Source organism: Crocodylus siamensis, chromosome 3 (assembly GCF_052110815.1).
Source record: "Crocodylus siamensis isolate JL-2025a chromosome 3, ASM5211081v1, whole genome shotgun sequence".
In the NCBI taxonomy this organism is placed as follows: domain Eukaryota; kingdom Metazoa; phylum Chordata; order Crocodylia; family Crocodylidae; genus Crocodylus; species Crocodylus siamensis.
This window is the reverse complement of record NC_143397.1, coordinates 90,218,801-90,233,582: the sequence shown is the minus strand read 5'-3', so window position 1 is coordinate 90,233,582 and position 14,782 is coordinate 90,218,801. Positions and strand designations below refer to the sequence as shown.

The following is a 14,782-nucleotide window of genomic DNA, read 5'->3' as shown; positions in this document are numbered from 1 at the left end:
ACAAGTGAAACTGGCAAATACAGGAAATCAAAATCAAAATATGAAGACCTTTAATACACAGTGAAGAGCTCAAAACAGCCTACAGTTGGCTCTCATATCTTCAGCAAACTTCAGTTGCCTGTGACTTAAATGTAACAAAACTCAGACAAAAGGCTTCAACACAGTGCTATGGCTATAAAATGGGCATTTGGAGAGTTTCACAATTTCTAGGGTCGGAAGGGACCTGAGTAGATCATCAAGTCCGACCCCCTGCCATGGCAGGAAAGAGTACTGGGTCAAAGCAAGGTGTACATCTAGCCTCCTCTTAAAGACCCCAGGGTATGAGCCAGCACCACTTCTCTTGGAAGCTGGTTCCGGATCCTAGCCGCCCTGAACATTTCTTAGTTAAAGTTAAACTTAACATTTCTTAATTAAGTTTCAGAAAATTTTAAAGTTAAGACCCATGTTTTATTTCAATCATCCTATCTTACAATCAAATGTTAGAATGTTTTAATGCATAGGGGAAACACTCCTTTAGTAAGAAACTGTAAAATTTTTGTCATTGTGTTAGGAACTGTTCCTTAACAGTGCTTACAGCACAACACATACTTTTCCAGTTTTGAATATATCATGATTATTAACAGATCTCAAAATATAGTTTGTTACTAATGCTAGAAAGTGATGAAAAACAATAAAAATTACACTGCAGAGTCAGGAGTAATATAATTCACTGCACTACAGAATATTCAATACTTACAGCTACTACAGCTTCAGCTACACCCGTCAGCACAGCTGGTCTAAGGGAGTGCAATAGGATCTTGCCTTCTAAGAGTACAAAGAGTAGCACAGTAGCACAGTTTTCTGGTCCAAGATTCATTAGCAGGGTGCTGAAGTTTGCTCCACTGGAGAGGGGGAGCGGGAGGGCCAGGAGAAAGTTAAAGAAAGTTACTTGGATTTGAACAGCAATATTCAACACAGCTAGAAAAACAGCAGCAACAGCAACTGCGATCAATGTGCTGGGTATTTGCTGGAGACCATGACTGGCTGAGAGAAGTTAATGGCTTCACCTAATTCCAGTCATAGCCAGGCAATAATTACCTTGATACAGGATTTTCACTACTGTAAACAGAAGCTAAACAACCAAGAAAAAAATCTTTTAAAAAGAATTATTCTTTTTGTTTCAGGTTCTCATTACATATCCAGGCCCACCTTGCCAAGAAATACAGCATCCATCATGAAAGGATGGTTCCTAATGGTTGATAATATTCCAGGTATAAAGCTACGGGAATCCCTGTTTAAGATGCAATACTTCAGCACATTTTGGCCACTCCTTGGAATCAAAAGGCTTTATCTCTACTTAGGTCAACTTCCTGGATTCCATACAGTTTAGATTGTGCATGTTCTTTCCTAATAGTATGTGGAGATTTAAGATTCCACAACACTTCATGTGTAAAAATAAGAGTTTAAACCAGTGTTCCGAAGCAAGAGTATGTTTATGCTCCATGCCCCGTCACTGTCAAGTTTGTTGGTTGGCAGCTAACATCCACTCTGAAGATAAATACATTTCAAAAGCACAGTAACACATATAGATTCCAATATGAAAATAATCATGGAAAATATTCCTTGCTGTGTAGTTGGAATGAAGGTTGATTTAAAAATGTGCAGAAGTAACCTAAATCCATAAACTTAAATTTTGTGCATTGAGCTCCAGGGCAAGAGAGGTAGACCAATTTTAAGAGAATGTGCCAAAACACAGACTGTTCAAACATGTTTTAACATTTCCTGTCATGCTTGCACACACCTACTAGCTGATTTCCCAGAATTGGCAGCCACACTCTCCCATGTATCAGAAGGAAAAGGGAAAAAATGGGATAAGAAATAATCTTAAACCAACAATAGATTCTTAAAGCCCAGTTTTCAGCATCAACTTCTGCTGCTTGCAGACATGGAAAAAGTAAAAAAAAAAATGGCACTTTAAATTTGGCACGCTCCCACACTGAGCCTAGTACATACCCAGAAGAGACAGTGTGTTAGTTGCACCCACCTTTCCCAAAGCCTGTAGAGATCAGGCACTTTAGTGGTGCTTTTCTGCTGCTTTTATTTAATAGGCCAGGGTTTTTCAACCTTTTTTAACAAGTGTGCCCCTTTGGTCTCAAAGTTTCAGCACATGTACCCCTTTATATTTTTTTCTTGTTTTTAAAGGGGGAGGGAGGAGAGTGGGGCCTTGTGAGGGAGGGAGTGGGGCTGGAGCTGGGGCAGGGGCAGGCGCTGCATAGGTGGAGGGAGAAAAAATTATTTGGGGGGCTGAGCACATTCCCCCCCCAGCAGTCTGTGGGGGAAGGAGAGGGTGAAGGGGAAAAGGTTGTGGGGGGAGAGGCAGATTGAGGCCCCTGAGCTGATGGAGGGAGCAGGGCACAGGGAGGAGCAGGGGCTGGCGTGACTGGGGCTTGGCTGAGGCCACTCACCCCACCCCTGCTCCCTCCCTCACCGTGAGGGCCTCAATCTGCCCCCCACCCGAAAGTGGTGAGGGAGGGAGTGGGGCTGGGGAACTGAGACTCCTCACAGTACAGGAGGGAGTGGAGCACGGGCAAATCATTCACCTTGCACTGTGGGAACTGTTCCACAACCCAGCCCAGCTGAGGCCCCATTCAACATGTATGGGGCCCCAGCCGGGCCAAGTCATAGGACAATCAGAACCCGGCAGCTCATTCAGGAGTGCCAGGCTCTATGTGTCCCATGACCTGGTCCGGCCAGGGCCCTAATTATGGTGCATAGGACCCCGGCCAGGCTGGGTCATGGGACAGTGCAGCACAGAGTGGGATAGGGGCAGGGGTGAATGATTCGTCCCTGCCCCACTCCCTTCTGCACTGTGGGAGTCTCCATCTGCCTCCCCCAAGCCCATTCACAAAGAAAGTGAAGGAGGGAGTGATGTGGTATGGGAGGCTATGCATGGGGGTGGCTGCTCCTGCCACTATATGCACCCCTGGGAGGGTATGGGGGCATGTGCCCCCCAGATCTGGACAGGGGATGGGGAGGGCTGCAGCTGCAGGCTGTGCCGGGCTCCACTTAGGATGGGTGGCAGTGGCACTGGGAGCAGGGCTATGGGGCTACAGCCATCCCAAAATTCACCATAGCCCCCCAAGCCCTCTCTCAATGCAGCCCAGCCCAGCACCCCCGCCGGGAACAGCCCAGCACTGCCCTGGCTCCAGCCGCATCTGCAGCCCGCCCTGCTCCATATACTGATCCAGGGACATGCACCCCCCATGCCCTCCCAGGGGTGTGCGTAGCAGTGGTGCTGGAACCAGCCCTGTGCCCAGCAAATTGCACACCACTGAGTGGGCATAAAACACACTCCCACCCCCACACCATTCAGACCTTCACAGCTCTGCTGTAAGAGGGTAGCGGTCAATCAGGAGAGCCAGCTGGGGTGGGGGGCAGGGAGGCGACAGTGTCCTGCGTGAGGCTGGCAGCGCATTCTTCTCTCACACCTGGGTAACAGGTGAACGCACTAGGGGACATGCCACCATTGCACCTCAGGGCACACTCTGTTCCTGCCCACCCACGCATACCCCCTACAACCTTTCTAGGCACCCTTTGGGGTATGCCTACCTCCAGCTGACAACCCCTGTAATAGATGACTGAATCAGCTCTATGTAAAAGCACCAAAAACCCCTGCTAAAGCACCCAATCTATACAGATGCTGCAGAGCCATGTCAGGTCAAAATAACATGCTGCTGCTTCTGGTAAAGTGTGGGGGGGAGGGGGGGGATGGTTTGTTGGCTTGTTTTTTCAATGTTTGTGGGCAAGCAAACTAATTTTTTGCTTCCCACATAGTTATTATTCAAACCACATTAATCCCTCACATGGCAGGGATTTTCTACAGATTGCAAAAATGCTTTACTTTCTTCCATCCCCATCCTCAATCCATTGTTTTGTTAAACTTCTCAAGCCACATATAATTTAAATAGTTAATATTACCTGAGTGGTAAAGGTGTAGAAACCGGTTGAGACAGTATTAATGCGTCATGGGCAGAAAGCTGCAAAACATGGAAACATTAAATAACTTGTATGGCCAATCCCAAGGACAATACACATCCGACGTCCCAATTAATGTTTATATCAATGTTCTGTTGGGATGCCAGGCAGAATAAGAACAAGGAGTCACAATAAAATATGGGAGATGTTAATTAGGGATAGTCCTTAATTTCTGTTCACTGGGCCAACAGAACTCAGATTCGTCACTGATAAGACGCACAAAGTTTACATGAAACAGCCTATAACTCAACACTGAACTCAACTACTTCCAAGTGATTAAATATAGTAGTACTGAAGATCATGCCAGTAGACACTGTTCATCTAACCTGTACTTGTATGGAGAGGTGAGAGAAAAAACTTGTAGTGTAAATGATGCCCGCAAACTGAAGGGGAGGATGATGGGAATTTGATGACGTTGAAAAGCATTCTGCTGCCAATTACACAATTAGCAATCTAAAATAATGCTCCTTGACTTTTATCCATATTTACTCAAATAGAAGACAACCCCCCTGCCAATAATTAGATTCTACATACGGAAAATGTATAAATTCGTTACAACATTTTTCAGGTATAGAATCTAATTATTGGAAGTTTGCCTTGAATTTATCCCCTTCCTATTGCTACAGCAGGAAAAATAAATCTGGGGGGTCAGGTAGTGTAGAACAGTGAAAGTCCATACATGCACCATGACCAGAGGTGAGAAGTTTCTAGAGGGTTTGAACTCTCAGTCTTGATGAAGTCATGACCTACTTTTAAGGTCTGTGCATGTGCAGTAGATAATGGTAATGCAACTGTTTATCAATGTTGATATGTTAATTATGATAATGTTGCTTGCTGAAATAGTTTGAATTGATTGGTCCTTTTAAGTACGCTTGAATTTGAGTGGGTATTGTGAAAAGGGTGATGATTGGACCAGTGGGTGAGAGTGACAGGTGGTGTGATTAGAAGGATATAAATCCTGTCTGGAGCAGCAAGCAGGAGCTCTCGGGGTTCAGGGTTGGACTCGGCCTCACTCAGGCTAGATAGTTCTGACTCCAGGCTCTTGGGGTGTAGAAGTTTGTCGAGTGCAAGTTCCTTGCTGTGACCTGGACATTGGGATTGAGCTCGCTGAGGCTTACCTATCTCACGCCCTTTCCTTTGGGCTTTGGCTGTGGAAGCTACAGTTGGGTAAAGTATCACCCTTTCCCAATTTGAGGTGCTGAGTACCTTAGCAGGGAAAAACTAGAAATCCTCATGGACTGTCAGAGGGTTTCTCCTGCTGACTAGGTCCAGGGCGTTCTTGCTGCCATCTGTGGTTTCTGGGTTGTCTGTGACGTTGCACAGCAGTTAACCGTGTAGTGACCGAAGCTCATTGTAATGTGTACTTGATTGGTTCTGTGACCAGGGGCATTAGGTTTAGGATGCGCCTTGGGTTATTGTCCTGCTGGGTGTATTTTATTGTGTTACGGCTTGGGTGTTACAGGAATATTGCATTGGGTAGTTGTTGCATGAGTTTTATTGTGTAATACAGCTTATATTATTCAACCTACCTGTGGTATAGTCTGTAGCTACTCTTTCTAACTCCGAGTGGGGTCCGGCAATAAATCATTGCTCAGGGAAATTAACTTACTTTAATGCCCCTGAACATGACTACCTGTGGGTCATAGAGGATTAATGACCCTCTAAATTAATTAGTTAATTGGCATCCCCATAGGTGGTCCTTCAGTAGTCCTGTTGCCCTCTGCTCCATCAATTTTTTCCCCCAGCAATTCCAGTCCCCTCTTCTTACTATCAACTCTGCTCTCCCTGAGCATATGGAAGTGAGGAGCAAATTTGAAAGCAATTACCTTGAAATTAAATATGGCTAGCAATTTGCATACCAGTACCCATATACTTAGCTCATCCAGAATTGATACATGCCATCTTTTTTTTTGAAACTGTTGCAAGTTTTACCACAGATACTCCATAAACACACTTTTAAGCACCACTAAACTATGCATGATATTAGTTTCAAATCAAAGGCTCATGATTTACCATACAGTTCATTGGGCTGGACTCCAGGACTGTCATCGGGACTTCAACCCATGGTGACTCCATGGCATAGCATTGCTCAGTATGTGTGTATACTCTAGACAGCCCCCACAAAGGTGAGTACTTAATTAGCTCCCCACTCATGACTGGAACCAAATGTTTTTGTCACGAGTCCTGGGATGCTGTAAAAATTATATGCAGATAAGGTACAGGGTAACCTGGTCCCACTTTGCATCATGGAGGATATGACCACACTAATCATGTATGCTAGGCTGAGAGAGAAAGCAACAGAGGGATTCTAGTGAACTGTTTGGAGCCCCATTTGATGTTTGCCAGACATTTAAGGCTGGTGAAGAAACAGGAATCACTGGACATGGGAAGGCTGCAGCCCAGATGTAGGAGTGAAAAGGGAGTTGAAATTATGTAATGTGGTGGCTCACCATGACTTGAAGAGTTGGCACTCAGAGGAACTGTGCTTAATGGCTACTACCACATATTTTCTTCAGATGGGCTGCGCTAACCTATCCTTGTGGTAGGTCCCCATCAGTACCTTGGCCTTTTTAGCCAAAATCAAATGTAGCATGTGGCAGCAAAGGGAGGGTGTCAGGGCTAGTTCTGGCCCTCTTAGTGCTGGCCTGATATTGCAGTACCTCCAAGGCCCGGTGCCAGTTCCATCCAAAAAGGAACCCACCCCTCCCGCTTTTTTAAGGGCCACACACACAAAAAAAATGGTTCTCATCAATATGTTTGCCCAATATGGGTCAGGTGCTTTATAGTCATGCTCAATGTTGGCTGCATTTAATCAACTTCAGAGTTGGTTTCTATTGCTGAGCACATGCTGCTTTTGGCAGCAGTTTAATGATTGTCAACTAACAGGGAAACCCTCCTCTCATATTTGAGTAAATACAGTATTTAGCTAATCTAAAATTACAGGAATATAAGAGAGTAACATTTTGTTATTTGTGTAGGAAGTTTTAAGGCTGAGGTGAAAAGTTGAAGGAACTCATGCTTTCAGTGACTGAGAGAAGGGCACCCTAACACTATGACAAGAAGCAGAAGCAGATGTTTTAGTTACCTGTACAAGGATCCTTGGCCTTTGAGGTGAAGGAAAAGGTATATTATGCATAAAGTGGGATATATGCCTGAAAAGAAAGTAAAAACAAATTGCTTCTGAATCTCAGTGTTTCAATTTTGAATGCAACATAGTTTCTCATCTGATTTAAGAGAATTATTTTTAATTCCCTTAAAACAGTTCAGCAGAAAATCTGCAAAAACATTTTTGCAACTAGGTATTCCATCATATGGAAGACATTTCTTATAAACTTTATTTTTAAGTAGTAATAGTAGATCCTAAAGAGTAGCCCACATACTATCCTAAAGGACAAAGAAATTATATCGAGTTAAAAGGGGAAGGGATGACTTTCCATGAGTCTTATCGCAGAGTAGGCCTGTGTCTGATACTATCCCAGGTTAAACCCTGTTTATTCAGAGCTAAGATGCCCTTGTTTAACTTCAATATACCACAGGAGAGTACACATAAAACATACAGTTACTGAAAACTACCTGATACATAGTAAATCCCTCCAACTCTTAAACTCTACAGTTTGTCCATCTGCCATACCCTCAGGTACCAGTTTTTCAGGAACAGACACAACAGATGAAAGGCACTTTCATTTGAAATTTTTACCTCTGAAATGCAATTAAAAAACCCTTTTAACATGATTTCACATACATTCTATGAAATGTGTTCTCATAATCAGACATATGCTTAGCTTGCATGCATTTAGAATCTATGCAAAGCATAAGGCTTTATTTTTACACAATGACTGTTTTCCCCAAAATATAGCACTAACAGGAAGTTAGAACAGTGCACTACCTACTGCCTAGAAACACATATATTAAGAAACACTGTAAGATTTCTTATTGTTACTCTGAAGTGTATTCTTTCCCACAAAACCAAACTAAACAGACGAGCAAAAAAAATCCCCTCTGATCAACTAAATTACTATTATCTCCATACTAAAATGGCAAGAGGACATTTCTCACTGCATGCCAGCTCAAAGTAAGAAGGCATTGATACTAATCTTCTAACTTAAAGGGCAAATACGAAGTTTTAGCAAACTTTCTACCTATATGCTTTTATACTTCCTGTAGCGACTTCTAAACATGAGAATTTTCATGCCCGATCCAAGCAATTAACTTCCTTGCTTCCTTCCTCCCTTTCTTCCTCCCTCCTTCTCTGGACGCCTCAGACCAGGCTCACTTGGAGCTGCATGGGGTGATCCTGAGCGTAAGACTCCCCGGCTTCCAATGTGTTTTCTGATTTCCACCTGTCTAAAGGTCTCTTGTTTTTGTCTACCTCCCCTTCTAATTTTTTTCTTGCATTTTCGCAGTGCTTTTTCTTTTTTTTTTCTTTTTCTCTGTCCCTTCCCACTTCCAATCCCAGTTTCTCCATCTGCGAGTTGCATTTGTCTACTTCACAGCTACTCTCTTACTGTTTGTTTCTTTCTTTTTTGCTTGTTTGGTGTGGGAAGTTATTTTATCTTTTACTATTTGAAGGATGTTCTGATTTCCCCCCTTTTCTTTTTTTCCCTAAGCCCCACACACTTTCTCCCCCCTCTCTCTTTTTCACTCATCCTTCTTCCCCTCTGGGCACTCACCCCCATCCCTTTTTTGCTTTTCATGGCCACATTCCCAGACATTTATCTCTGTAGTTTATATATGTTTCCCCCCCCCCCCATTCCCTTAGTTTTAGCTTTTGGGATTAAACAGGAATGGCCTCTCCTACACCTAGCAGCTGGCATGGAGATGCCTCTCAAGACCTTCACCCTTAACCATGGCTTGAGGGTTCATACCCCTCCCCATGTTGTGGAGGAGGCCTGTGCAGGTGCCCTAGCTGATCTCCTAGGACAGTGTAACATATGTTATGCAGCTCATGTTAACACGGTCCCAATGATTTACCTGAGCGCTCCCACCCTTGTTAACAGGGTGTGCGCAGAGGGCCTGGACATTGCAGGCATACACCATCTTGTCACAACCCTAGACACCTGGGCGTGAGGGTGGTGATTTCCAATATGCCCCTACACCTGTCCGACCGGGAGCCGGCCAAGGGACTTGAGCCCTATGGAGTTCCTACAAATCCCTTTTGCCAACTGATGATTAGGAGCAAGGACCCGAAGCTGAAGCATGTCCTGTCCTTTCAGAGGCAGATCTTCATGCTCCTCAGGGAGGGCCCCCGGTCTCTGCCTTGCTTCTTGAACCTCATAAAGGTGGAGGTTTGTGATTTATTTTTCCTTGGGGGAGACCACATGTTTCCAGTGTGGTAGCTCTTCTGACCTAGCAGCCCAGTGCCCACAAGGAAAACTGGCCAGAACATCGGCGACTGCAGCAGCACCAAAAGATGGTGCATCCACTTCTGGGACACAGGCTGGGATCTCTTCCTGACTTCCTTTCACCCCCATTCCATCTGAGGAGCGGCGGTCTCTGGCATGAGAGCACCATTCAGCAGAGGGGCTGGGACTACTACCCATTACTCTCCCCTGCCTATCCCACTTACAGTGCCCATCCCCCCTGCTCCTGGTGCAGAGACCCCACCAGGTGGAAGGACTGATGCCTCCATTTGCCCACCCCAGCTGAGGCGGCTGGGGTGGCCGGTGACTGTGGCGCCAGGGCCCTGTTGGATGATGGGGCTCAGGCCTCCACTGCAGCCTTGTCTGAGGCGGCTGGCCCCGGAGGAGTGGGCTGGGAGTGGTCTGACCCATCCCCTATGAAGCAGGGGCCACCTGCCACTAAGAAGAAAAACAAGGAAAGGAAGATGAAGGGGGCCTCTTAGGACTCCCCATCCCTACCGGGACCCTCCTTGGCCGGCACCAGGGCAGCCCCCACTGAACCCGACCCGGCTGTCCTGCCAGTGATCCCATTGCATGTGGCCAGGGATGACTCTGTGATAGGGGTCCCCAACCCCTCGCCCATCTCCCAGCTCCTGGAGTTGGGTGGCAGTGAAAGTGATATAGAATGCCTCTCTTCTGGAGGCCTGACCCAGGGGGCGGCAGAGGGGTTTGTTGACCTCTCAGTCACATCCCAGCCTACTGGACTGGATGGGGAAGCTAGTGATATGGAGATCCAGCTGTCTGAGTGTTTCCTAGTTTCTAGGGTCAGAAGGGACCTGAACACATCATCAAATCCAACCCCTGCCCTGGGCAGGAATGAGTGCTGGGATCATAATACCCCAGCCAAATATCTATCCAACCTCGCAAGCAAGCAAGCTCAAGAGCAGGATGATCTCTCTTCCCCCAAGAAGGTGGAGATTACTCTACTGGAGCTGGTCCTCAATCTGGATGATGAGAGGAGGCTGCTGTGCTCAAAAACTGAGGGCGTAGACACCACGTTTTCAGGTAAGCTCCCACCTCGGGTGTGGCCTCACTGCTCTTCTGTCAGAAATGTCCATCCCACATTGGCAGGCCCCCTTGGGTCGTCCCTGACTATGGGGGTCTCCTGGCCTTTTTGAAGCAGACCAAAGGACAGAAGAATGTAGCAGGGTGCATCACCCAGCAGTGCACAGACCTTAAGCTTTTTGTTAAGGCTGCCAGGACTGCAGCCAAACTTATTACAGTAAGATTTGACAGATGGCTTACCATCTGGAAAAGTTTGCACAGTGGGTGAGAGATGAGTGGGGCCTGGGGGGAGGGGGGACCTGGAATAGATTAGGGCATGATAGGCACCGCGCCACAGCCTCCAGTTCCACAAGAAATACCTGTGTGACTTGGCAGAGAGTGCATCCCGTGAAGTGAGTATCTGCACCTGCTGCCAAGAGCTGGCAGAAACCAAAGCCCCAGAAACCAAAACTTCTACTTCGACCTGAGCTAAGCAGAGCTACTGCATGCCAGGCAGGACCATCCAAGACAACGTGTTCCTGCTGCCCAGCTTACTCACAGCCAGCAAACTCTTTGGCCCTGACATCGGCCTCATCTCTATGGACCAGGAGAAGACCTTTGACCAGGTGGGCCATGCCTAGCTCTTCCAGACCCTGGAGGCCTTTGGCTTCAGGTCACTCTTCACCGGGGCCCTCTGGGTCTTGTACCAATACACCTCCAGCCTGCTCAAGGTGAACGGTGTGCTCTGCGCCCCGTTCCCTGCACACAGGAGCATCCATCAAGGCTGCCCCTTGTTGGGCATGCTCTAAGCCCCGGCCAATGAGCTGCTACTGCATGTGCTGTGGTGCCGCCTAAGTGGCATGGCCCTGCCAATGGCCATGGGCCCATCCACTGGCCCTCTGCTCCAGCTGTCAGTGTATGTGGATGACGTGACCATCTTTCTCAACACCCACGAACACGTGTGGGTCCTGACAGACTGCCAGTGAGCCTATGAGCACACCTCCTTGGCCCAAATCAATTGGGCCAAGAGTGATACCCTGCTGCTCAGCACATGGACCAGCACAACCCCCCAGCTTTGCCAGGAGGCCTCACCTGGTGGCATGAGGGCCTCAAGGTCCTGGGTGTGGTCCTGGGGCTGCCAACCTTCGTGGCATGCAACTGGGACAACCTTGAGGAGGGGGTGGAGGCCTGCCTGTAATGGTGGTGCTGGCACCTACCCAGCCTCTCTCATCTTGGGCAGGTCCTCATCACCAACAACCTGGTGGTAGTGACCCCATGGCACTGTTGGACCTACTTGAGAGACTTCAGCGCCTCCTGGTAAATTTCTTCTGGGATGGGCGCCACTGGCTCCCACAAGCCATCCTTTATCTACCTGTCACCGGGGGGAGGGGGGGGGGCCAGAACCTGGTCGACCTGGCCAGCAAGGTGGCCGCCTTCCACTTCCAGGCCCTTCAGTGACTCCTCTATGGCGAGGAATGTCTACCCCGGCAACAGCTGGTGTGCCAATTCCTGCAGAGGGTGGGGCCTCTCAGCTTCAACTGGGAGCTCTTCCTGTTAGACACTCTGCTCCTGAACTGGGCAGTGCTCCTGGCCTTCTACTGTGGTGTGGTACGAGCCTGGCAGAACAACTTCTGCCTCCAGCCCCAGGCCCGGCACCTACGGTTCCTGCAGCTGCTGAGGGAGCCCCGGTACACAACCCAGCCCTGCGGCACCCCATGCCAGACCTGGCCTCTGCCAGCCTCGCAGCCACCCTCATCCGGGGGTGTCCCCTGCCTGGACCATCTCCTTGAACTTGCTTGGTCTGCCTGGCTCTCGCCCGAGGTCCTGACCGCATGGGTGGGCATGCGGTCTGTTTGCAGCATGGGCCATCTCCTTTGTGACATCCAGGCTGCCCTTTTACTGGGGGCAGTGGCTGCCCTAGATCAAAATCTCTGGGCGTGCCAGGTCTCCCTCAGCACGGATGTCCCAAGCGAGGCCTTTCCACCACTGCCGGTCACCTGGCTGAGAGACCTGGCACCCGGCTGATGCTCCCTGTGCCTACCAACAGTGACATGGGTTGCCCCTTTATTTCCTTGCCCCGCAGAAGCCTGTATGCTTGAGTTGTTCATGTCCACCATGCCCAGGTGCTGGCAAGCCGCCCTGATGCACCATGGCAATAGCACCTGAGGCCAACAGATTCCCCACTAGCCCAGCCGGCTTGACACACACCTGTATAAGCCACCAACCGCCAAGAAGACCGGTGACCTGCAGTGGCGGTTGCTGCATGGCATCCTAGCCACTGGCACGTTTGTGTCCCACTTTGACCTAGCCACCTCTATGGCCTGCCCTTCTGCCCCAGGGCCAATGAAGAGAGCCTCTTTCACGCCTTCAGCTGTCCCTGCCTGCAGCCACTCTTTGTCACCCTCGAGCAGCCACTGTGGGTGCTGGGTAGGAGACTCTCAAAGAACACCTACGTGTATTCCTACCCGTACCAGGTGGCTGAGCGGGGTGCTGTCTGCCTGGCTCATTTTCTGCTGTGTCAGGCCAAAACGGCCATCCTCAAGAGCTGCTACAACCAGCTTGCTGAGACTGGCTCAGACGATGCCTTGCGGCGTTTCGGCCTTCCGGCGCTGGATTTTGACTACGCTGTGCTCCGGCAGGCACTGCCTGCCTTTGAGGCACGGTGGCCCCTTGAGCTGGCACTGTGCCACATGGGGGATGGCTGTCTTCAATATGTGCTCTGATGTCATGATCAGTCTGGGCAACTGGGCTCGGTGGTGGACTGCAACTCCCAGCTTGTGCTGCGCCCTGGGCCCTCACCAAGCTGCTTTTTGCTGTCTTTTTTTTCCCCCCCCAATCACCTTTCTTGCTTATGTACACAGGTGTGTAATATGGCCCTTTTGCTATTTATAATAATAGTTTGTCCAGAGAGTTCTTCAGATTTAAAACATGCCCAAAATAGTCTCTTCATCCACACGTGTACAAAAAAAAAAAAACCCTCTCTTACGCTTTGCTGGTGTGCAAAAGAAACTAAAAATATTAGCAGGGATCCAATGGAAAACAAGAATGCATTATCATTTGCACAGCTTACTTATAAAGGGACCAAAATTTACACACCTCAGCTTTTGATAAAATGCAAGAAAAAACAACGATTAATATGTATGACACCTCTGCCATTTCTAGAAAAATAGTCATGCCCCTAACATACCCACCGCCATATTAGGAGTTGTAATTTTTTTAGTCTTGCAGGGTCCTACTTCATAGGAGCCTGGAAATCCTTCACTATATGGAAGTTAGAGATGATGCTAGCCCATCTGGGTCAGTTGCTAACAGTTAGAAATAACCTACAATATTTTTTAAATATTATCCAAGAATTTCCTCTTCATTTTTTCAGTGATTTCACACTGAATCAACTCATTTTTACAATTTTTTTTTTCCCCTTTTAAATTGCAACATTGCAAATGTTTGCTTGGATCTGAAAACCTATATGTTTTCTACCCGTCCTTAGGACAATCATCAACCTACAGCTTATTGAAATAACAAATGAGGCAGAATAAAATCCAGCTCACCCTAAGAGCTATATTGGTTCTGCTGTGCTAACAATAGCTACAATGGATTCCTGTCAATACGGTGCAAGTCAATACGGTATAAGCCAAACAAGCTCCAGTACAGAATAGAAATAGCAACTGAAGATGCTACTTTTAAATAAATCATCTCATTTTGAGCTAAAGCTATATTTAAGTGCCTTGAAGAAATTTATAGGAAAACATTATACATACTTTTCAATGGGAAGAGGATGAGGCCCAGAAACAGAAAGCTTGTAGATGAACATAAGAAATTTTCGAAAGGCTTCAAAGAAAGGCCAATGTGAGAGAAGGCAGATACATTTGTTGGAATTGATGGACTTGGCAGTAGCCACTTTTCTCCCCACAGCTGTCAGGAGGCTCAGCTGCAGTTGCTGCTTTTCTGTTAGCAGCTCCCTGGAATAAGGCTCATAAAACTGAATAGCAGCACCATAGACCTGAAGGACACAGAAAGGCAAGGGGTTATGCCCTAGATTAAGCAGAATGTCGAGCTTCATTTCTTCAGAGTATTCTTCACTTTGTTTTTGCGTGTTGGTTTACATGCATGTCCCATGGCTAAGACTTCTAGTGTTACAGCTATGTGCACATATCGAAAATGAATATATATTACACAAAAGAACTTTTATTTCTAGTTTTCAGATCCCCCACTGTTCTACCATTCCACTCTGCTCTTCTCCACCACTTCCCTCCAAAATTAGATACGGTAAACTGAATTCCTTCGGGCGGTTGTTAAACTGGGATGTTATAGAAAAACGCTGTTATCATACTAACTTTCACTCAATCCACCATCACGTACTGGCTTTAAGTTTAGAACCCATTTGA

The 14,782-nt window shown here is 47.3% G+C and overlaps 1 protein-coding gene across 4 annotated transcripts in view; it reads right to left on the bottom strand.

The window, feature by feature from the left end:
- Positions 1-14,782, bottom strand: part of DENND4C (DENN domain containing 4C) — a 170,285-nt gene that overhangs the window by 73,944 nt on the left and 81,559 nt on the right. For all 4 annotated transcript variants that reach the window (XM_090038783.1, XM_090038785.1, XM_090038784.1 and 1 more), the window contains 4 exons: positions 14,156-14,397; positions 7,100-7,166; positions 3,958-4,016; positions 737-881 (listed from right to left, as the gene is read on the bottom strand). In XM_090038783.1, the coding sequence (XP_089894909.1) occupies positions 737-881; positions 3,958-4,016; positions 7,100-7,166; positions 14,156-14,397 (513 nt within the window). The remainder of the gene's footprint in view (positions 1-736; positions 882-3,957; positions 4,017-7,099; positions 7,167-14,155; positions 14,398-14,782) is intronic.